Raw genomic sequence first — 23680 nt, 5'->3', positions numbered from 1 at the left:
TCCGAATTTTTATCTGCTGGTGTGTAGTTCAAGTCCACCGGAATACCTTCAATTTAGAGAAAGAAGAGCAGGTGATTAACCAGGTGTGATCATCTTGAAGGGAATCAGTAACGAAGGGATGTGAGTGCAGAAAGTACGTGCATTTGTATATCAATGCTTCCAAAACACCGAGCTTGTTTTTGCCTGGAAAGTGAGACCGCATCAATGCCAACGAGTACAGTATAGTTTTGCCTTCATGCTCTGTACTTTTCATGGTCATTAACCAAGGATACCGCCTGACTAGATGAAGGACGATATCTATCCGAATTCACCATCAAAGTTGATCGGGAAAATTAGCTAAGTCTAGAATAAAGGAATAAACAAATGGAATTGAGATAAAGAGTGATGGTGGTTTTACCATGATGACCAGCGTAGGTGAGGTCCAAAATGAAATCAATTGCAGCGGGCCTGGTGAAGGGGTGAGTTGGCCCATCGTTTATTGTCCTTTTCGCGAGGAACCAGGGAATCTCCTTATGCATAGAAGCTTGCCGAGCAGATACTTCCAAAGGAACACGTCCTTCATTATCTGCAAGTTGCGTCAACTTAGGATTACTTCTAACTAATGCCTTGACCATCCTTATCCTTTGACTCAGGACAGCATAGTGGAGGGCTGTGCGGCCAACACAATCAACCATCTCAAGCGCGTCTGCAGCGTCTGCAGCGTCTGGAGATTCAGACAAGAGCTTAGCCAGGTTCTCAACAAATTGGTCTTGTGCACTCAAAGCAGCTATGTGAAGCGCTGTTTCTAATCTGTCTGTTATGTTGGCCTTCTTTGAAGCAGGATCTTGTTCAAAAAAATTTTTAGCAGATTCCCAATCACCCTTGTATGCAGCTTCCAACAATGGTCGGTAATAGTATCTGCCTGCAATAGATGCAAACTTTTCAGGCCATCTTATTCATACGTTTTCCTTTCAGACATTGAGAATTGTCCAAGAAAAGAACAATTTGATGAAGATCTGGCCCAGATATTAATTTCACAATGAAATAACTCTTTTGAGGGATAACGCACCTCGAGCACCTATAGATTGACGAGGAGCTGATACAACGCTTAAATGAAGATCTGTAATAAGTGTAGGAGAAAGAGTGAGCACAAAATCCTTCCCACACTGAATATTTTTTCTTCTCTTTTTCTTAGCCAAGGTCAGGGCTATGTTTGTTCGATGATAAAGCAAAGAAAAAGAACCATGAGAAAATACAAGTTCCAGCATCTTTTAAGATGGCTGATATCTAATGTTTTCCCGGTTGGAACATGAATATGTACCTGCAGGTTGTTTTGCATGATTTGAATCTCGTTGTTTTTCACTTGATTGCGTTGCCATTGGGTTGCTCTCTTGGTTAGAGTCTTTCAACAACAAAATAAAGGAAGAATGCAAAAATGGTAAGATTAAGAGTTTTAGTCTTCCTAGGAGGAGTTCACTCCTTTCTTATATACTAGTAATTCCCTTAAAGTAAAGGTAAGCATCTACAATTACAACAAGCAAGCATATCTTTGTTTCCACTTTATAGTGGTTGGATTAGTTGAGTGTAAAATAGTTTATCCTTGGGAATATTAACTAGACCTTTACTAATGGGCAAGTAGCCTTAGGCTTGAGTGTCTCAGATCATTAGGTTTCAGTCCTTGGTCATGGGACCATTATTTTAAGACGATTCTATCCCTCTTTTTTATTATATAGATCATTCCTTCCCTTGCACTATGATCACATTGAGTGTTTACCGAGTTAAGTTGGTTCTTGGGCCTGGGAAAGCTATGCGGGCAACTTAATTCGCTAGCCTTTAGTGATATATAACTATGAGCAAAATGAGCACCTTACTTTTTTCATAAGCCTAAAAGCTAAAACAAAGACCTTCAATTTAGTATAATGTGGAATATTTCTAGACACAATTTTCATGCAAAATATAGTTATACCACGTAAATTCTCCGATTTTTTGTTTTCATCTCCAAAATTCTCAAAGAAATACGTTTGATAGAAATTTTTGTTGTTGTGTTTTCTAAACCTCAAACATTAAAATCGAAATGTCCACATGAAACAGCATGATCAATGATCACTTAATGTTCTATCCACTATAAGGCAAATAGCATTACCAAGGGACGGACTCGTTTTTGAAACTACCTGAAAAACAAGTAGCTCGAATGCTAGCAAAGTTAATGTCTAGAAAACATTATAGTACTCTGCTCCTTTTGCAAAAAAAAATGTGACAATTCTGGAAAATGTTTTCCAAAAAGTCATTTTTCAATAAAATGATAATATTTTCCGGTGTTTGATTAAAATTTGAAAATAAACCCACGCTTGACCTTTGTGGACCAAAGCTTAAGTATCAATGACCTAAGCATATCCTTTATGGACCACGGCTCAAGTGCCAAGGAATTGGGCACATGCACTAGGGGTTTGAGCTTGGCCTCAATGGATCCGAGCATGGTGCAAGGGGCCCTGGCCAGTCCATTAGAGATTTGGTCTTGAATGCCAGTACTCGGGGATCAATGATAAAGCTTTCATGCCCAAGCTTATAGTTTTAAGTCTAATCGGCGATACTTAGAATATTTTGGAGAATGTTTTCTGATTTTTCAAAAGGGAAATCATTTTCTTGACTTTAATCATAGGTTTTCTATGGATTGGCAAAACATTTTCCGTTGGATTCATTTTCCTAAGCAAATCAAACTCTAGAAAGTGAAACAAATATTTTTTTCAAAAGATATTTTTCGTAAAATGAATGGAGCATGATCATTTGAGTTGAATGAAGGAAAAAAAAAATACCATGAACGTCGACCCACAAATATTGATTAGGAGAAGAATGATGACCTTTTGGGGTCATCTGAAATGCTTCGGGAACGTGGACCCACAAATATTGACTTTGTCATGCAAAACTCCGTTGCCGAAAATCCCTCCGAAACTCCAAGGAGTGCAGGTCCTTCCTTGTTAGTGGGAGATACGGTAGGTTCCATATCCAATCTCTTCTGCCTATATTCAAGCATGTTAAGTAACAAACAAAAGATGATCGTGGATAAACAACATTGGTGTTTTATCTTCATTAACGCATCGACCACACCCCATATGTCCTGCTCCTGATTTCATTAACACAGACCATTGTGGCTAGTGCCTTACGCTATTCTTGGAAGCATGTGCGTATGGAAAATGCACAAAAAAAAAAAAAAAAAGTTCTCACAATTTTAGATTTTCCTCCTCTTTCTACTCACCAAAAGGAAAATTTTCCAAATTTTCTACTCCAATTATCTTTCCCCCAATTTTCCCCAATTGCCAAATGGAGTCATAATGCACATAAAGCTACGACAACCAAGCCTTCACCCATTAGATATAGCCGTCTCGAAGAAACCATTTTGTTATTAGACTCCAGCTCAATTCCGTGTAATGTGTAATATTGCAATATTAGGACTATCGAAGTCCTAACTTGGCCTGATTAGGAAGACCATTTCTTCATGGAGTATTATATTATTCGAGCAATACATTGTATAGTTATTTATGCTCAGCAGGAGCAAAAACTTTTTCTTTCTCCATTCTATTGTCTCTAACAAAATCAAAATTTCCACATGAGATCACATAATGGAAAGTGGCGTTTGAGTTTACTTGTTACACCCCAATGACATAGCGAATAGATTTAAAATTGACTCTATTTAAAAATCACTTTTAATCTGATAAAAATACGCAACACACTACACTTCTGTTTTCTTTTTGTTCTTAGACAAAAATAGAAGAATCAGGGACAAGGCTAATGGGTATTCGGGTGCGTACAAAAGTTGGGTGAAGATGACAAATGCAATTATGGGCAAAAGTTGTGAAAAATTTTGGGAACTAAAGGACTTTTTTTAGCGATCAGTTAGTGTTTGGACTAATTTGGTGCGCTTCCGGTGGTCCACCTTCTTGAGTAATCTTCAAGCGTCCCATATCGGCCTAATGTATTTACTATTTAGTATCTTATTTTCTTAAGTGCTTCCAACAAGTCTGGATTACGGGATTATAAGAAGAGAAGAAAACTCCTTTATTATCTAACCAATTGCTTGTTGGCATAGGATATATAAATTGGGTTGGAATTGTGGGATGGACGATTTTATTAGGACCCACGAAATTCGCTCTCACTAAAATATTCTTTTAAACCGAGCTCTCCCAAACAACTTATTGCCAAATAAAAGTGTAAATTACTATGTTTAATGCGATTAAATGATAAACCCATGCGATCATATATTGCAACCTTATTTCAGAGTCAATGACGCTAGAGGCCTGCCCTTAGTCCCATGCCCAACTTCTGCAACCCGCTCAACGTATTCTTCTATGCTGTATTGAGATGAAGTATCTGTCCAAGAAAATATTTAGGTTATCATCAAATCTTGTCTCAATTTACAATTTCACAACTCTTGCAATTAGAATTTCGCGAATATCGAAAATCTTTCAAAATATTTAAGAATATTAGCACATGAAATCATATACAACTTAGTTACACATTCTTAGTTGGTTGACATGTGAAAAAATTGAATTACTAACAAACTTTACGCGCATGTTACTCATCCAATGATAAATGTGCAATGATTTTTTTTTTTTTTTTCTTTTTTTATACAGGCAATGTGCCTAACACAAGTTCTTTTCAAATTATGGCAAAGAATTAAGTAGGAGCTTTTCTCCTTATAAAAGAAGTAAAAAACAAACAAGCCATGAGAAAATTACCAAAATAGTCTTAAGTCTATTTTGTTTGTGCCAATTTAAGCCTAAACCTTTTAATTATACCAATTAAGTCTTAAACATTTTCATGTTTTGCAAATTGAGTTCATCTGATCAATTTTAGTTGGAAACTACTGACGAATATACTGGCTATCCTACCTAGCACGGCCAAAGCTAAGATGAACATTTTTTTAATTATATTTTTATAATAATTATAATTTTGTTTTGTTTTGTTTTGTTTTGTTTTCATTTTTTTTGTACTTTTTTTTTGGATTGAAAGCCGGCGAAGGCCCGTGGCCCTCATTGTGGCTGGCAAGGGCTTGGCAGGCCTCCCCCAATGCCCTTGGCAGCCATCGCAAGAGCGTCGCGGCCCACGCCAGGACCTTTCTCAATATTTTTGCAATGGATGCGACCTTTTCAGTCCATTTTGTTACTGCGCTTTCCTTGCAGACATTAAGAAGTGTCCCAGAAAAGAACAATTTGATGAAGATCCACCCCAAATGTTAATTTTACGATGCAATAACAATTTTAAAAGATAACGCACCCGAACCGCCTCTGATTAGAGAATGAACTGATCCAACGCCGTACTCGAACATCTTCAATAAATGCAGGAGGCAGAGTGAGCACAAAAATCCTTTCCATACTGATTATTTTTTCTCTTTTCTTTCACTAGCCAAGTTCAGGGTTATGTTTGTCAAATGATAGAGCAAAGAAATAGAACCATTAGAAAATACAAGTTCCAGCATATTTTAAGACCACATCGCCTATACCTGTCGGTGGTTCTGCTTGATTCGAATTTCCTTGTATTTCAGTTGGTTGCGCCATCACTTGCTCTCCTGGTTAGAGTCTTTCAGCAAGAAAGTAAATGAAGAATGCAAAATTGGGTAAGATATTCAGTTATCAAAGAGTTTTACTCTCCCTAGGATGTTCATTCCTTCCTTTTATACAACTACCTTTCTTAAAGGAAAGGTAAGCCTCTACAACAGCAAGCAAGCACATCCTTTTTCCTTTTTTCCCACTTTATAGCAATTGGATTACTTGAGTGTAAAATAATTCATCCTGGGAATATAGACTGGTCCTATATTGGTGGGCAAGCAACCTCACGCTTTCGTGCCACAAATCATTAGGTTCAATTCCTAGTGATGGAACCTTTACTTTAAGGTGACTTCGTCACTCTTTGTTACAATAAAGTTCATTCATTCCCTTTACCCCATGATCAGGTTGAGTCCCTACCAAGCTAAGTTGCTTCTTTTCTTGAGCTCCAAAAGGCCATGCAAGCAAAATTTAATTTGAAAGCCTTTAGCCGTATAAAGCTCTCAGCAAAATGGGCATCTCACTTTCATCAAGCCCCAAAGCAAAATTAAAGAACTTTAATTTGATTTAAGGCAGAATCTTTATAAAAATACAGCTTTTGACCAAAATTAGTTATGCAATGGAAATTTTCCATTTTCTAGTTTTCATCTGAAATACATTTGGTGGAATGTTTTTTTTTTTTTTTTTTTGGTAAGGACATTTGGTGGAAATTTTTGGTTGCTCAGTTTTCTAAACTTTGAACCTTAAAACCGAAAACGGCCAAAATTGACCTTACTTTTTACAGTACACCAAAAAAGTATTTATGATTTTCATTCTCATTAAAAACTCTTGTTTTTTTTACTCACCAAGCATATTATCAAGATAATAGAAGATGTAAACAAAAAACAGATTTCATTAGAACATTTTTGTGAACCAAATACTTTGGGGGAAATTGTCTAATATGTCCTAAATCTATGGTATCGATGCCTAGTTTGCCAAGTTAGTTATAGATATTCGCAAAATTCTAATGTGGCCTATTTTCGCTAAAAATCTTATTTCTGAAGCTCCCTTCCGCGACTGGCACTCCGGAGCACCTGCAAAGATGAGGCACACACCTTCCTGCACACAGAGAGAGAGAGAGAGAGAGAGAGAGAGAGAGGGGGAGTTGAATCACTCATGGAGACCGGTTCTCTCCCTCTCCTGAGCTCCACCTTCCTCACGCCTGGATTCCTCTGCACATGCCAACAGTCTCTGGGTTGCCTTTTTCAGCTCTCCATGGGCTGGGTCCGCCCCTTGTGGGCCCAGCTAACATTAATAAAAGAAAAGAGAAGGAGTCAAAAGTCAAAAAAGCAAAAAGAACAAAAGAAAAGAGTTGCTTCGTGCGTGGGCGAGCCCGAGAGAAGAGGAGAGAGAAAAACGGAGAGTACACCGAGAGGGAGGGGGGCATCGAAAGAGCTTGAAGAAGAAGGGAAAAGAGGGCTGCTGCTTTGCTGTCTGGATTCTATGACGGAATTAGCTCAAATTTGAGTATATTATTCGTGTGATGGCCCTTGGTCAGTTTTGTTCGTTGAGAACCCCCTCCGAATTTTTCAATTACAGTTAGAGTTTTTTTACTTCATTTATGTTAATCAACATTTATGGTGAGGAAATATCATTGTATTATTAATATTAAGTCTCTAGTGAAGAACACTTCATGTATCCTTCTTGATGATTAATGGAAGTTTTTGGGTGGTCTGTGATTTTTTCCACATTGGGTTTGCACATAAACCTTAATGTTGTTATTGATTTTATCTTCTTATCATTTTGGCATTATACTTACTTATTGTAAAGTTGTGATGATTGGTTGTTAACTTGTTACTAGAGCTAAATTGTTGCCCGTTCTCCCCAACACTCTCAAGCTCTCCAGCAGCATCAGGGAGCTCTCATGATTCTTCTCCCTCACCTCTCTGGACTCCCTCACTGTAACACCAGCTGAGCTGCCAGAACAATGTCGCCACCGTTGCCGACACCCACTCGACTTCAGGCAATCGTTGGTGTTGGCACCGACGAGTTCGGTGGAGAGGCTCTGTTTTCTGGATGTTGAATTTGTGGAAACGTGATACTAGTATAAATCACAAAAACTCACTTTCCCTCTTGCAATATTTTTCTCACACCACAATACAACACTTGGAGCAAACTACCTCCTGCAATGCTCGGAGTACATCGACTCCTACAAATACTCGACTCTCTTTATTTTCCTTACACTCACGGACTGATTCCCATCTCTATATCTGCGAGATTCTCTAAATCTTGAGGCTTTCTGTGGCCTCTTTACTTTCCTCTCATGTCTCTACGTCGACTGCTCCATGATTGTTGACCAACTTGCTCCTTAAGGAAATTTCACAAAGACAAAAGCCACCGTTTACAGCTGTTCAGGAAGCCGGCAAAAATGGCTCCTGATCTGGACAAGTCTAGAGAGAGAGAGAGAGGTGGTGAAATATCAAATATCGGATCCTATATTTTCGGCGTTCAAGAGCTTGCTCTTCTCGTTCAAACCTTTATTCATCCATTCCTGAAGTTCCAGTCGCTCGTCCCACGCCTCAGTGACTGCCATGGAAGCACTGGTTTCGCCTAAAAGTGCCCTTGCCGAGACGGACTTGACAGCTCCCTGTTTTGGCGTTTTTCCTTGATTCAAGTCTTCCTTTGGCTACTTGATTTTCTGCTCTGTTTCTGGGTCGCTACTGCTGTGGTTCGCCCTGTTGTCGAGAGAATATGAACGCCCACCAGCTTGCCACCATCGCTGATTGCTCAAAACGGAACATTCACTGGGATGGAAAGCAAGAGCCAAACCAAATCTGGAGAGAGACAGAAGATACGAGGAAGAGATATGACACAAAGAAAACTGGGAGAGTGGGAGCCACGAAAATTCATCATCACTTGGTGTTTACGAAACCCCGCTAGAATCTCCATATTGTCTGAGCCTCAGTTGGTTGGTTGTGGCTGTAGAAGCTCCAATCCAAGTAGTCTACCTTGAATACTCTTCGGCCGTTGATAAAATCGATGTTTGTTCTTTGCCACTGTATAATATTAGGCTATTCAGTCAAGGCAAATCACATCTTGTTATTGTAGAGCCTCTAAAATCGCTTAGTCGCCTCCATGGCATGTTGCCAACATCAAACTCGCTTCAATACCATCAGGCCGTTTTTTTTTTTTTTCCGTTTGATTTTCAAAGTCGATCACATGTCCGGATTTTCATCTCACTATGCTTTCCCAGTTCTAGTTAGCTGAGGTTGAAGAGAAAGCCAGACATCACAGATGATGAAATGAGCGCCATTTTGCTGCCGCTACCGGCGAAATCACCAGCTCGGTTTCCGTGCATGTCGAAATCCCGGAACACTAAGCTCACCGACCCCTCCTCCTTCAGGTCCTATTAAAACCTAGAAAATATTCGATTTCGCCTTACTATCACTTCATCAATTGCCAGTAGTTTTTATCGTAATCTTTTTCAATTGCACGTAAAGGTGCATTGAAAAACCAGTGAGTTGTACTCGATAAAACAGCGGTGTAAATTCCTGTTATGGGATTGAATCATGGGCAGAGAGCACTTGGGGACGATTTGATTCAGCTGTAGAGAACGCAACACAAAATCAGGAGACCTTGGCTGAAAGCATATCCAATAGAGAAGACAAATGACGGAGGGGATGATCCGTTCGCTTCCCCCGTCTCTCTCGAGAGCATTGTCTGTTATGCCATTTCACTTTCTCAGCGGAGCTAGGCTCAACCTCTGGGAGAGATTGCTATGCAAATTTCAGCACTTCTACTGAGTTTCTACTCGAATGTATTTGATATGGACGACTCATAAGATCAGACACGTCCGCCTGCTCTTTTTCTATCTGAAGGTGCTCCGGTGGAGTTGAACTCCATACCGACGTGGGTGCGTAGGATCTTGCCAAAGAGCATTAATTTATCATCTAATTTTGATCACCTTAGGTTCAATCTTTTCCCAGTTTAGCGCCTAAGTTGCTTGCGCTAATAATACTTGCGAACGAGGCGCTCTTTGGTTTTTTTCATTCTTCTCCTGATAAGTAGTTATATAAGTAATGTGAAATATTAGCGCATACAGTGTGAGTGTAACTTTTCTTTTTCACAAACAGTCTTATCCACCATTGATTTAAGAGTTTTAACCGCTTACTATCTTCCCTAACCACCAAAATCAACAGTGTATAAAGCTGTATGTGGAAAATTTTTCTTTTTCTCTGCTGGTGTCTACTATAATTACTGTATTAATATTTCTATTTATAATTTATTAGCTGGAATGGAAAATAATATTGCATGCGAATTAGGGGTGGCAATGGGACTGGATAGGTGCACGATTGCAAAGCGGATGCGGGCGATTGCATCCTGGTTCCAGTATTCTTAAAGATGCCCTACCATAGGCCCATCTCCTGCTCAGGGACATCTACGAGCTCCATCCCCAACCCCCAGCAAGAATGCGGATATCCCCGTCACACTTGCCCTCCTTGATAATAACTTCAAGATTAAAAATTATTTCTTCAACAAGCCTCTCAAAAAGTTTTGCAAGTTGAAAAGAAATCATTTATGCGAAAAAAACGAATTTGGGATTCTTAAATCCTTCAGAATATAATTTAGTTTGAGAATTTGCTGTAATAAATTGATGAGAAAGGGGAATGAAGTATTGAAAGTATTCATGTTATATTAAAATCTATGTTGAAAATAAGAAACTTTATATTACTAAAGTAATACGACTTATATAAAGGAACAAGGTTAATACTAAAATCTTCATTGAGGGATCGGGGCCAGATGGGTTCAGGGGGAGGGCCAATCGTATCTATCCCCACCCCGCCCCATATGCAAGGCAGGAAAATTCTCCCCATCATATGGTAGTTAATCAGCATTTCGAGCTTAATATTTGTTTTTTAATGAAGTGATTTATATATCTACATGAATGAGTATGTTGTTATTTGTCAATATTTGCAACAAATTCTTTCATACTTTTGTAAAATTTTGTGAAACTGCTACCAACTATTCTAACCTAAAGAACTAAAACCGATAGATGAATGCATTCCTTTAATATTTTAATACTGCTCCTCACACGTAAGTTAGATTTTGGTATAATACTAAAGAGTTGAAATATATACTAGAGGAGGCAAATAAGGGATTTGGAAAAATTTGAATTCAAAATTTCCTATTTTGATACTTATTAAATATTGCAGGAGCATTGTAAATTATTTTAAAAACATATGTTGTCACATTAATGTGGTGGTTATTATTTAAATATTCTAATAACTTGTGTTTCTCACATGGTAGAAATTCTTAGATTGGAGTTTATGGTTTCATATACATACTCGTGTTCTTTTATTCTTTATATTTTGTAATAAAGATACTACTCTTGGATATTTGGACATTCCATAGTCTAATTACAACTACTTCTTTTTTAAATATTGGTATATAATCTATTATATAGTCCCTTCTGAGAAAATAGATTGATTCGAGTCTTCTGCCGGCAACTCACTTCACGGAGGTGCTTCGTTATTGCACCTTTATCCCCGATGATATCCACACATACAGAGGCACTTCCCATAATCTTCGAATTGGCTTGAATAGCCACCGTATTACTCTGCTCTACAAGACATTTCTTTATCGGTAGATGACTGGACACGAATAAATCACATTATATTTCTCTTTTTCGATCGTTTGAACAAAACAAATTGCTATACAAGACATTTCTTTAGTGAAAACTTTTCAGACAATGATATAGCTTCCTTAATTTAACATTTCACATATAAAATGTAGCTGATAACTTATTTTTATGAGAAAATTTTTTATTCCTTCTCCTATGATTAGTTTGAAATTACATAAATATCTTGAAAGACACCAACATTTTTAGGAAATTAATTTTCAAATAATTCATTTTTTATGAAATAAACATAACCTAAAAGTATCGAAACAATGGTCACCTGATATTGGACCGTTACAATTCTGAATTCTTTGGTCACGACACTAGAGGCTCACCAAACTAGAACAGAAAAAGTGAATTGAGGAAATCTGGCCGACTAGTACTTGGCATCAACGAACAGCACATCACTGGCACAATTACACAAACCAGGACATACGAACAGCAAGCACGCACGGAATAGACATAATTCGCAACACAACACATCAGCACGAACACAGACAATGAGCGCATCAGCAACTCAACGCATACGAAGATGAGCCAATCAGTAACACTGCCCACCCAGAAGAATGCGTATACGATGACTAGAGCAGCAGCTCAATGCTCTTGCTGCATGCACTCAGTATTCAAGCTATTAGCATTCGTTCAATATGCTTGCGATTTCAACACATACAGAGAACAAACCCGCAATACTTTTTCATAATGTCTTTGCAATTGGGCACAATAAACATAGACGTTGATATTGTGAAGCATAAGAAGTAAATGTGCACGGATCAATTCATTTTCGTTCAAGATGCCCTGTCTAAGTTCTGGAATACTTAGTTATCAGATTCACCTGATGTACACACTGGATATGCATCTAATCCGAGAATTTCAATAGCAAATCCTGTTAAGAACCTCAAAGCACAGCCTACACAAGCACACCCTGCACAAGCATGCTCTGTTGCTGTTTCGACGAAGGAAACGAAGGAAAGGAATGAAGGCGTTGCCGCTGTGACAAAGATCAGGGAAGTGGAGTATGCAAGTTGGTAAGCAAGTCATCGATCACGCCAGCCACGTATGGGAGTGGAGTTCAGGATCAATCAATGGGGAAAGCTATGAAGTCGGTGATGAAACTTCCAAACTCCACGTGCTCCACGTGTTCCACTCTGAGTGGAGGTCTGTTATTGAAGAACTGTTATTCAGTTTTGGCTTGTCTAACAGAATGAGCAACAGTTTTCTTTTTCTGTTTGTATCAGTCGGTTTTTTCTTTTGTTAGCTGTTTTTACTTCTTCGTTAGGTGTACGGACTATATATAGGAAAACAGAGCAACTGGAAAGTACGTTCTCAGAAAAACACTTTGTCTTGAATATAGAAAGAAGAAAGCTAAAACCTCTCGATCATTTCTCATCTTCCTTTCTTTCTTTCACTCTGATTCATCTTCACACCTAAAACGAATAGCTACTAAATTTTGAAATGAAAGGAAACGAAATACAAGTAAAGTGTATGCAACAAAACTGATGTATCGATCAAGCAAAGGGAAGCTCTCAATCCGAATCTGAATCGAAACACGCACTGATCTAGTTCAGAAAATTTTATCAAACAGGTGGTAGATATTTTTGTCAAAGGATCTAGATGCAGACATAAGGGAGAGATCTTATCACAAAGAGGCAACGCAGCATGCTGAAGGTCATCAGGAAAGCCTAAAATGCGACCAGGTTTCACGTTGGTGAAATTGAGTACTCAGTCTTTACCTTCAACAGAAACAGAGTATGTGGATTTACCTTGACGAAGAGTAATAGATAACTGCGATTGGTGATCAAATGAGAGGAGTGAAGCTTCAGTAATTGTTGCACCAAAGACTGGAGCAGGCTAAAGGAGGGAGAAGGAGAATCAAGCACTTCGTTGAAGTTGGCCCAAAAACAGAAGCGAACAGAGCACTTCCTGTGGCTGCAAAGCTGGTGGTGTTGGGGAAATGGCCTGCGACGACAACTGGTGACGGAGAGAGGGATAAGGATGCGTAGAGGAAATCGAGAGAGAATCACAACTCAACATGAGAATTCCTTCCCTCTACTCTCTGCTTTATTCTCTGAGGTTCAAATGCAAAGAGACTATAGCGGTCGGCAATCGGAGATGAGTGCCGGCCACCAGTGGAGTGGAGGTGGCCGAGTATGAAGAGGGAATGGCGACCTAGAAGCTCCTGGAAATTGATGATGCGAGAGAGAATTTGCTGAGTTCCGTGTATGTGCATTCTCTCGATTCTACTCTACCCCGCCGAATGCATATATGTACAAGATACGTATATATGGACGCGAGGCTGTAGTGAGATGGATCGAACTTTTATTTAATATTTTTTATTATTTTCATATATTTCTTGTTTTTATTTTAAAAAATGCATGTTGGACTTGCCAACTAAAATTCAGGTATCAATAAAGGAATGACTTTTATTTGTTTCTTTAATCAAATGGAATAAAAATTATGTGTAAAATCTATGAGAAAAATCCAGCATTTTCGTATTGACTGGACGAGAATGTCATTCAATGAGAGATAGAGAAGTATTGTTTGTGACAAGTAATGTTATGTACTTATTGGTTTATAGGTGTAGTGCTCTATTGTAGTTAAGTAAACTTGCAAAATAGAACTTACAAACAATCTAGCATAGATTGAACCTTCTTTGCCACTTTCAAGATAAGCTGTGAATATGCTTAGCAGCTGCATAGTCCCTATCAAATTGGTTGCAACCATTAATTTCAATATGGTCCCTGGCAGGGTCATCCCAATGCATGCACCCAGGCGACTCAGAGGTCCTCATCATCCTCCGAGGGTAGATCTGTGCCGGGTTCATCTCGTCATCGGCAAACACCCATCTCCTTGAGGAACCTCAACAAAGGGGAAAAGCATGATTTTCCCTCTGGGGCTATTGCACTTCCAATTGAATGATGGCATAGGTCCAACTCATACCATAGTTTGCTCAGTCCGAGCCCTGGGCTTCAAATCTTGGACTTTGCTCTGTTCGCTAATAATTTTCCTTCTGAGGTGGTGGAAGGCACCACTTTCCTTGATGATGCCCAGGTTAAGAAGCTAAAGGGGGTTCTTGGTGGCACTGGCTAAGTGGCTAATTTCATTTTCTTTGAGAATCCATCCATTAACAGTCACCACCTTTTCAGGCCTCTTCAAGACCAAAAAAAAAGCCTCTTCAAAAAAATGAAAGGAAATAACAATTCGGCTTATATGCTCGTCATCAATGGTTTTCATGAATTTTTCTTGTAAGGTTGTATTTGGTTTGCTCGTATGTTGAAGTGAGTCATAGGCATAGAAATATGATTAGTAGTGCTTTCTAACTTCTTGTTCTGTTTGGACTATGGAGCAAGGCACCTCCCTCTCTTGTAGAATTTTGAGTAGATGAATAAAAGTATGTTGCTTCGTCAGTTCCTTGAGAGCTAATGTTCATTTGGGAAAAAACGTTCTCGATAAGTCAAGTGATGTAGTAATATCATCCACCCATTGTGGATGTGATTACAGTATAATTGAGATCCTATCTGTAGAGGGATAAACTAACATTTGGTGCTGCATTCATATAATGACGGCTCATGTCATGCCGTGTCTTTGACCCAATCAAAGCATTATTTAGTAATAACGCCTCGTGCCAACACATTCAATATGTTCATTTAGTATTGTACGAGGCTAATTGGACCAATTCATTGATGCAACTTTTTGCACATGACTTAATTGATATGGATTGTCATGTGAGCTACGCAGATTTTGATTTAGAGCCCAACTTTGGACTTCTTTTTTTTTTTTCTAAATACATTAGAATCTTGTCGCGATCACTTGTGCAATGAACCAGTAATGGAGCATTCGAATCATGTGAACTTAGCCCACATTCACCGTTAGACCAGTGGGTTCCACATGAGGCCCACTTCATCCAATGGTACATGTGAGAGGGGCTCACATGCATTGGGTGCATCTAAGGTTTTTTTTTTCTTCAACAAGACTCGATGTGCCTTAAAAGTGTTGAGGTGCTGCGTATAATTTTTTTTTTTTTTACCATAAGTACATAAAATGTGAATTCAAGTACTGTTATAGTCCATTTTTGGATTCTTGCGACTCTCATGCCACCGGAAAGCTCAACTCACTATTGTTAGGTATAAGTATTGATTAATTTAGATCCTTAGGTTTTAATTTCGTGATGTGTTTTCCACGAAAAGGATGCTCTTTCGTTTGAGACCAACAAGGGTGTTGGCCAAATGATATCTTATTGGAAAGCTTACAATAAACTTAGGTGCTCACAAAGTTTCAAGGTGAGATGAGGTAATTCAAAAGTGGGTAAAACTAGCATGATGATGACTCACGTGGCACACTCTTGTGCAAGCTCCATGCACTGATTTGCTTTTGATGTCAGTTAGCAAACCTATAATGTGAGCAAATGTCTAATTCTAGCAAATATTTAAATTTTGCATATCTAATTCTTATGAGAATTTTTATAATAAATTGTCACTGATTTAGAAGAAATAAATGTTACTTGACACTAGAATTTCGCTGATAAAAATTAATTCACAAAATTAGGGATTATGACTTAGATATGTTATGCCCAACCCATTTAAGCTTCAAAATCAATAATCCCCTCAGCTTCATCCGGCAGAATACACTTCGAGCACTCTCCTCCAGAGATGCGGAGGTCATCCATCATACGCACAGAGGCTGGACGAAAAAATCTCATCTTCCGTTTTTCTTATCTCACAATTTATGTGGACAAAGTTCTGTTATTGGTATATTTCCAATTCTATAGTTCTTAGGAATAAAGTAGTACATTTGGTATCATTTCTATTATCAGTATTCTTCATATGTAGATTATTTTGATTATCCAACCTTTCATCTGAAGAGCATTTATAAAGAAAATCAAATGCTCAAAAAGTCATTCCGTGACCAAAGTTATATTACATGATTGCACGAGCTTTGTAATAAATGTTTAAAAGTATTGTTAATGTATACCTAGATTCTATTATGAAAGATCTATATGTAACTGATGAATGGAGAAAGATTTATAGTAGGTTTTATTCCATCTATTTCACAATTAATATAAGAGAAATGATTGAGTGATAATGCTTAATCTATCGTGAGAATAATAGTCTATGGTCCACAAAAAATCAAATAACAAATAATTATAAATTATTATGAAGTATACTCCTTCACAAATTTGTGACTTACAATAAGTTGTTATTCTCATAATAGCCCAAAAATTGTTGTGCTAGCAAAACCCTTACTATAAACAAAATATTATAACCGATATGATTCCAGTTACTTGATAGTTCACAAGAATAAAGTCTACATTTGGTATCATTCTTATCACTGAAAATGTGTATATGTTTTTTTTCTATAAATAATTGTTCATCTCTCATTCTATTATGAAAGCTATATTACATGATTGCACATATATTGGTAATAGACATTGAAGATAATTGTTTATATAGATTATGTTTTGAAATACCTAGAAGCTGGATGTTTAAGCTGATAGAAAAAATTCTGCACCTAAATTTTAATTCAAAAGGGTAAAAAGAACTAATTTTTAAAAATTTATATTCCAAGATTGAGCATATTTTGGTACCGAATTTAAAAAAAAAAATGTTTATGTATATTTAGATTCAATTTTGAAGTATCTATAGGTTGACAGTTTAAATTGATCATTTCATTCTATAGATAGATCTTTGGTAACAAGGTAGGGAAACATAATGCATAGTAGTTGTTCAAATACTTTGAGGAAATACATTCAGTATCGGATTGGCCCTGCTCTAAACAACCAATTATAATGAAGACATACAACCTCAAATCAAATTTGTCAATCACATGATCACGTCCAATAATTACACCTCACTACCAAATTCTCTCGGGACGAAAGATGCTTCGTCCGTAAGTGGATTTAATCATTTGGTATAGCAAGGGAAGCTGTAGTACTAAGAATAAAGCCACGGGGATAGAGGTCAGCAAAATAATAGGAATGAGAACCCACTCCAGTCTCTTATCCAGCAAAATAGTGAGAGTTGTCGCGAAGGCCACCAGCATGAAAGCCAAGGAGAGGAAGAGAAAAACAAGGCCCATAATGATGCTATTAGGCAATGAGTACAGAAAATCTTGTGCCTCATACCGCGAGGTTAAGATGGCTAGGAATAGCAAGATAGTTGTCATGGAGGAGAACAAACCTAACGAATCTGAAATTACGAAAACCAAGAGGGAGTCCTGTCCTAACAACAAGGGTACTCCAGTATTGTTGTCATTGCCTCCAGGTATAGTGAATGCAGCAGCGAACAATACTGTGGCAATTAGAGTTGAGACGAGCATACACGAATTTGATGTGTCCTTTATCCATTTCTCCCCATTCTCAAGCAAGTTTTGGTGGTTCTCCACAAATCTAGTCCAATATGATTCCGCCCTATCGTCGGTGCTTCTCCCGATGTAGGCGGTTCTCATGCTAGGGACAATGCAGCTTTGAACAACCTATGCATATAACTCACAAATAGGAGTTTCGGATGAGTTTCGGTAAGTAGATAAAGTATTGAAAATTTTCAAGAAAAAACAAACGAGGGAATATATAGAGGAGATTATAACTTAACCAACACTTGATGCGAAATTGCTTAAAGGTCAAGTCACATGTTAATATCTAGATCATGTCGAAACAAAAGATAAGCACAAAAAGGAAGAAGAAGAAGAAGAAGAAGAAGAAGAAGAAGAAAACTTCTTACTGTACTGCTTTTACCATGAGGAGAGTAATTAATATTGATAATAGATTCAATCGTATAACAAGAGGATCAAAATTTTAGAATATACTTAAAAATTTTCTTCTGAAATATTTTAATATGAGTCTGAAAGTGAAGAAGGTGTAATTAGATTGAAGGAAAAGAAACACTGCATTGAAGAGGAGGATATTTTGCTGTGACAATTTAAAAAAGGAATGTCTTAATTAAAATGGGAGTGAAAATAGCGTGATCCTATGATAATTATCATCAAGCATCGTTATTAAATATATGAAATGAAAGATACTTACCTCGTACCATTGGATTTCTCTTTGCATTCGAAAAGCTGCACCGGCCACCTTAGTCTTAGCATCAAAACTAGGGTAGTACGATGCTGCTGCTTTAATCATATTTTCTGAATCGGCCCATGTAGGCCCCAGGACTAATGACAACTCAGCGGTCGAGCTTAATTTCAAAAAGAGGTTGAGAATCCTTTCTTGGCGATACTCGATCGCACAAGTGATCAAACTCTTCCAAGAAGGCGAATTCACAAAAAGTTTCGGAAAATATTGAATACATAGCTTCACGATTTCACTATTTCCCTTGGCTGTAGCTTGAGCCAGTGGGTTCCTCCGCGGCCCCTTTTCCAGGAAAAAATCAGGGATCTCAGTTGTCTTCATTTGAGACATCGCCGTTAAAACTTGTTTTGCCAACTCAACTGATGTCTTGTGTCTCATCTTCACCTCGTAAATTCTCTTGATCATAGGAACTACAAAATGTCAACAAAAGAGAAAGAAAAAGAAAATGAAAAACGAAGGGGCGGCCATTGGATTAGGAAAAAAGCTCTCCAGCTCTGGGTCCCAAATTTTTCTTAGAAACCAAATTGCATCTAACGACAGTTTACTAATTGTCAAAATTTCCCTCATTTAAAGCTTGGGTTGCCGGGTGATTGGGAAAACGATCTCATTCTCTCTCTTCTTTTTTTTTAATCTTTTAGGTAAGCTTTTTTTTTTTTTTTGCTCATTTGGGATTCAGTCCTCAATTTCAAAGTGTGGGTTTTAGTAATTGCTGATGCAAAGTAAAAATAAAAAGGCATAAAATCATTTTTGGCATTTTCCAAGAAAAGGCTTATATCAAGTCTGGATGAAATATATATATATTGGATTTGAAGATAGTAGAAGATAGTAGAAGTGATTAGAAGGTAATTGAAGAAAGTAATCTTCCTTGAAGTTCAAACAAGGCTTTATAATGTTAATCATAGTAAAGAGAATACAATTATAAGAGATAACCTGATAGAACAACTCTGAAAATAACCACACTAATGACGACTATCAAGCTAAAGTAAATCACAATAGTCTTTACATATATAAGATTAACTTAGATAATATTATTCAAATACGTGTAGCAACTAGGAACAAAAAAGATCATATTCATCGTACAATCTTTTGAATTGTTATTTATGCAGCAAAAAAATTTTCTTTCGCCATTTTGTTTGTCTCTAACAAAATCAATAACGTGAGGGGCTTGCCTCCAATCTCATGTCCAATTCCTGCACCCTCTCAACATATTATTTCGTGTTGTATTGAGATGAAGTAGCAGTCAAAGAAAATAATATTTAAATTATGTTTGTTTCATGGAAGATGAATGGTTTGAAAAATATTTTTTTAAAATTGATCCCTTGTATTGTTTGAAATATTTAGTCACTGGAAAATATTTTTTTTTATCGACGGTAAGTTATATCTAACCATTTGCACGAATGATAAAAATATTTTTCATTCATTCATTTTAATTTGCAATATAAGCAATCATTTTAATATTTAATATATATATATATATATATATATATATTTTCTTTGATAAGTTATAACCACGTATTTCTTCATTTTTTTTTTTTATGATTTTGCCACTCTTGCAATTAGAATTTGATAATATCTGAACTCTTTCAAAGTATAAAAGTATTAACAAGGAAAATCATATATAACTTTGTTTGAGTTTGAATAATTTTTTTGAAGGTTTTTATTAGATCCATCAACGGTGTAGAGAATAAGTTACACATTTATTGTTGGATGTTTGATACGTGGAAAAACTAAATTACAAAACTAACTCTAAATATATATGTACTCATTCAATGATGAATGTGTAATAGTTCTCTAAGACATGCAATGGGCCCAACATAAATTCTTTTCCAAATTATGGCAAATAATTTATTTTTTTTGGCAAAGAATTAAGTAGGAGCTTTTTTCTACTTATAAAAAAGTCAAAACAAGCAAAAAAAAGTGGAGAGAGAGGGACAAAATCTTGATAAAATGGAAGCATACCTACAATTTTCCAAATTATGGCAAATAATTTATTTTTTTTGGCAAAGAATTAAGTAGGACTATTTAGACTTTTAATTGGAGAGAGAAGGAAAAATATAGAGACAGTATCTTGATAAAATGGAAGCATACCTACAATTTTGACGGTATTCCAAAGTGACCTTGTAAGACATTGAAGCCCTACAATCAAGTTGCAAAGAAAATCCGGTTACTGGATATGAAATTATTGTAAGACCTTGTAATTCGTTTGTTACATTGTCCAGCCAATTAAGTTATACGATACTTATGCACTTGGTTGAATCATATGTGGTTCTCAAGAGATAATCTCCTGATCGATGGTTCGATTTCAAGCCATTGTTCAAGTAAAGCTACGATAAGGAACCAGAATATATCCTACAATGGCTAGTACCGAGGGAATCAGTCTAATGACTAAAAGCTCAAAATCATGAAAGGTCCTAAAATAATGCCCAACAACAAAAATGCATACCCATCCGGATCCGAATTTTTATCTGTTGGATTGTAACTCAAATCCACCGGAATACCTTTAGTTCAGAAACAAAAGAGCAGGTGATGAGCCAGGTATGATCTTTTTGAAGGGAATCAGTAATGAATGCGAGTGCAGAAAGTACGGACATCGGTATATCAATGCTTCCACAACACTGAGCCTGGTTCCGCTGCGAAAGTAGGATTCCATCATCGCCAACGCAAAGAGTATATTAAAGCTTCCTTGCCCACGCTTTGTTCTTTTCATGGTCAGAATGGAAGGGTACTGCCTGGCTAGATAAAGGGTGATATCTATTGGCATTCACCAGCAAAGTTGATCAGGAAACTAAGCCAGTCTAGAACGAAGCTAAAAATAGATGGAATTGAGATAAATGGTCATGGTGATCTTACCATGATGACCAGCGTTGGTGATTTCTATTAATATCTCAATTGTATCGGGACTGCTGAAGGGATGACTTGGCCCATCGTCTGTCGTATTTTTCGCCAGGAACCAGGTGATATCCTTATGCATGGAAGCTTCCAGAGCAGATATTCTCAAAGGAACGCGTCCTTCCTTATCTGCAAGTTGCGTCAACTTAGGATTACTTCTAACTAATGTCTTCACCATCCTTATCCTTCCACACAGAACAGCATTGTGGAGGGCTGTGCGGCCATCACAATCAACCATTTCAAGCGCTTCTGGATTCGGATACAAGAGCTCAACCAGGTTCTCCAAAAATTGGTCACGTGCACTCAAAGCGGCAATGTGAAGCAATGTTTCTGATCTGCTTGTTATTTTGGCCGTTTTTGAAGCAGCATCTTGTTTGAAAAATCTTGTAGCGGATTCCCAGTCGCCCTTGAATGCAGCTTGCAGCAGTCGGTAATAGGGTTCATCCACTTCCTCTTCGAAATTTTCTGCAATAGATGCAAACTTTTCATATCATTCAGTTAACTCTTTTATGCTTGCTGACATTGAGAAATGTCCCAGAAAAGAATAATTTCATGAAGATCTGCCCCTAGATATTAATTTCACACTGAAAATAACTCCTTTGAGGGATAACGCACCTGAAGCACCTCTTGATTGAGAAGGATCTGATGGAACGCTTAAACGAACATCTTCAATAAATGTTGGAGAAAGAGTGAGCACAAAGTCCTTCTCAAACTGATTTTCTTTTTCTTTTTTTTCATAGCCAAGGTCAGGGTTATGTTTATTCGATGATAAAGCAAAGAAATAGAATTATGAAGAAAATACGAGTTCCAGAATATTTTAAGACCATATCGCCTATGCCGTAATTTTTATCGCTTGGAACTTGAACAGATACCTGCTGATGGTTCTGCATGATCCGACTTTCGCTGTTTCTCACTTGGTTCTGGCGACATTGGATTGCTCTCCTGATTAGTCTTTCAACAACGAAGTAAAAAAAGAATGCTAAAAATGGGTAAGATATTCAGTTATCACAGAGTTTTAGTTTCCCTAGGGGGAGCTCAGTCCTTCCTTATGTACAATTACCTGCCTTAAATTAAAGGAGAGCCTTCACAATTACAACAAGCAAGCGTATCTTTTTTTTTTTTTTTCCCCACTTTATAGCAGTCGGATTCCTCGAGTGTAAAATAGTTTATCCTTGGGAATAGAGACTAGTCCTATTCTAGTGGGCTCCACCTGCGTCATGCCTGGATTCCGAGAAAATAATCAGTGGTTCGTGAGCTCCACGTCATCTGCTGACGTGGCGCTCGCGTACCACCCAGATATCGACACGCGTCCTGTGAGGGACCCGCCGGAAAATGGAGAGGCTGGTTCTCTCGGCTGGCTTGGCTCGGCTCGCTGACAGAAGAAAGGACAGACAGCTCAGTGGGTCAATAAATGCGTAACACTCCCGCTCAAATAATCTCTCTCCTCACTTGAATTTGCTGGGTTTTTTCTCGCTCTCTCTCCTCTCTCCTCACAAACAGATAACAATCGAGACCTCCTCTGTTTCTTCTCCGCGCATCCCACCCCTTCCACTTCCGCCTCCGTCTCCGGCTCCGGCTCCGGCTCCGCCTCCCCAAAGCCTCGCCGCCATCTGCCTCTGGCACGTCGCCTCGTCCAAGAGCGCCGCCAGTCGCAGCTGGTCCCAACCCCCTCCACCTCCAATCGTTTCCAACGCGGAGATCGAGCACAAGTTTTGTGCTCGCGTTGGTCTCTCGGCAACTTCTGGACCTCCGTTCGATTGCGTCCCTCTCTCTGACGAACTCGTCATCAGCTTCGACTCCGTGCCGCCGCCGCCGATGGCGTCCTCCGTCTCTGGCATCTGCTCGTCCTCCCCGTCCCTCAGGCCGAAGACGCCGCCGTCCTCCGTAATTTCTCGCGCAGATGGCACGCGAAAGAAGAGATATAAAGTGAGACTACCCGTGAATTTTCTGAATCACCGACGGATGCTGCAATCCATCGGCCATGTTTGCAACAGAGGATGGGGACATGCAACTGGAGCTCCTGAGTATGCAATATTCAAACAGGACCACAAAACAAGCAGAACATCTTTCGATTGATCAAGGCAAGAAGGCTCCTTCAGTGCACAGAAGCATTCCCATCATCCATTACTTTTGCGTTCTCATGTTGATCATGGCGTATATTCATCTAACTGTTTTAGCATGAAGATCTTAGAGTCTGAGATAATTGGAACGAGCATATCATCTTGAAGATCCTAGAGTCTGGAGGGCGTCGACGCTGCTCTGCAGGTGGTTGCAGAAATGGGATCCCCCAAATCTCGGCCGCCCAAGCAGATTAATGCGCTAAGGAAAGCGGCGCCGGAGCAGAGATGGAGCGAGCAACGGAGCAAAGAGCGAGCGCCGAAGCAGAGACGGAGGAAGCGACAGGACCAGCGAGCGAGCGAGCGCCGGGCGACGGCGGGGAACGGCGGCTTGACAAACGCAATGCACGGAGTCGAAGCTGATGACGAGTTCGTCAGAGGGACGCAATCGGACGGAGGTCCAGAAGTTGCCGAGAGACCAACGCGAGCACAAAAC

At 38.5% G+C, this 23680-nt stretch overlaps 3 protein-coding genes and 1 long non-coding RNA gene across 5 annotated transcripts; all 4 read right to left on the bottom strand.

Moving 5' to 3' along the window:
• Nucleotides 1-332: 332 nt before the first annotated feature.
• On the bottom strand, nt 333-1358 carry LOC108958743. Its single transcript, XM_039309870.1, has 3 exons — nt 1301-1358; nt 1049-1099; nt 333-901 (listed from the first exon to the last, which is right to left on the bottom strand). Exons 1-3 carry the CDS (start codon nt 1356-1358, stop codon nt 333-335), a joined length of 678 nt encoding a protein of 225 aa, XP_039165804.1.
• Nucleotides 1359-4167: 2809 nt separating this feature from the next.
• On the bottom strand, nt 4168-5604 carry LOC120291429. Of its 2 annotated transcripts, none has more exons than XR_005549467.1 (3): nt 5477-5604; nt 5251-5302; nt 4168-4344 (listed from the first exon to the last, which is right to left on the bottom strand). It is a non-coding gene; the product is annotated as an uncharacterized LOC120291429 (long non-coding RNA). The 2 variants fall into 2 exon arrangements; XR_005549468.1 differs by having other exon boundaries at nt 5251-5375; nt 5477-5602.
• Nucleotides 5605-16898: 11294 nt separating this feature from the next.
• Nucleotides 16899-20369, bottom strand: LOC104440198 (ankyrin repeat-containing protein ITN1-like). Its single transcript, XM_010053166.3, has 3 exons — nt 20327-20369; nt 18191-18648; nt 16899-17643 (listed from the first exon to the last, which is right to left on the bottom strand). Exons 2-3 carry the CDS (start codon nt 18641-18643, stop codon nt 17023-17025), a joined length of 1074 nt encoding a protein of 357 aa, XP_010051468.2. The 5' UTR covers nt 18644-18648; nt 20327-20369; the 3' UTR covers nt 16899-17022.
• A 607-nt stretch (nt 20370-20976) lies between these two features.
• LOC104440108 lies at nt 20977-22965 on the bottom strand. The gene is made up of 5 exons (XM_039309869.1): nt 22626-22965; nt 22417-22499; nt 22000-22078; nt 21743-21853; nt 20977-21592 (listed from the first exon to the last, which is right to left on the bottom strand). Exons 1-5 carry the CDS (start codon nt 22963-22965, stop codon nt 21045-21047), a joined length of 1161 nt encoding a protein of 386 aa, XP_039165803.1. The 3' UTR covers nt 20977-21044.
• Nucleotides 22966-23680: the final 715 nt, after the last annotated feature.

Source organism: Eucalyptus grandis, chromosome 3, assembly GCF_016545825.1.
Source record: "Eucalyptus grandis isolate ANBG69807.140 chromosome 3, ASM1654582v1, whole genome shotgun sequence".
In the NCBI taxonomy this organism is placed as follows: Eukaryota; Viridiplantae; Streptophyta; class Magnoliopsida; order Myrtales; family Myrtaceae; genus Eucalyptus; species Eucalyptus grandis.
This window is presented reverse-complemented; position numbering and strand designations above follow the sequence as displayed.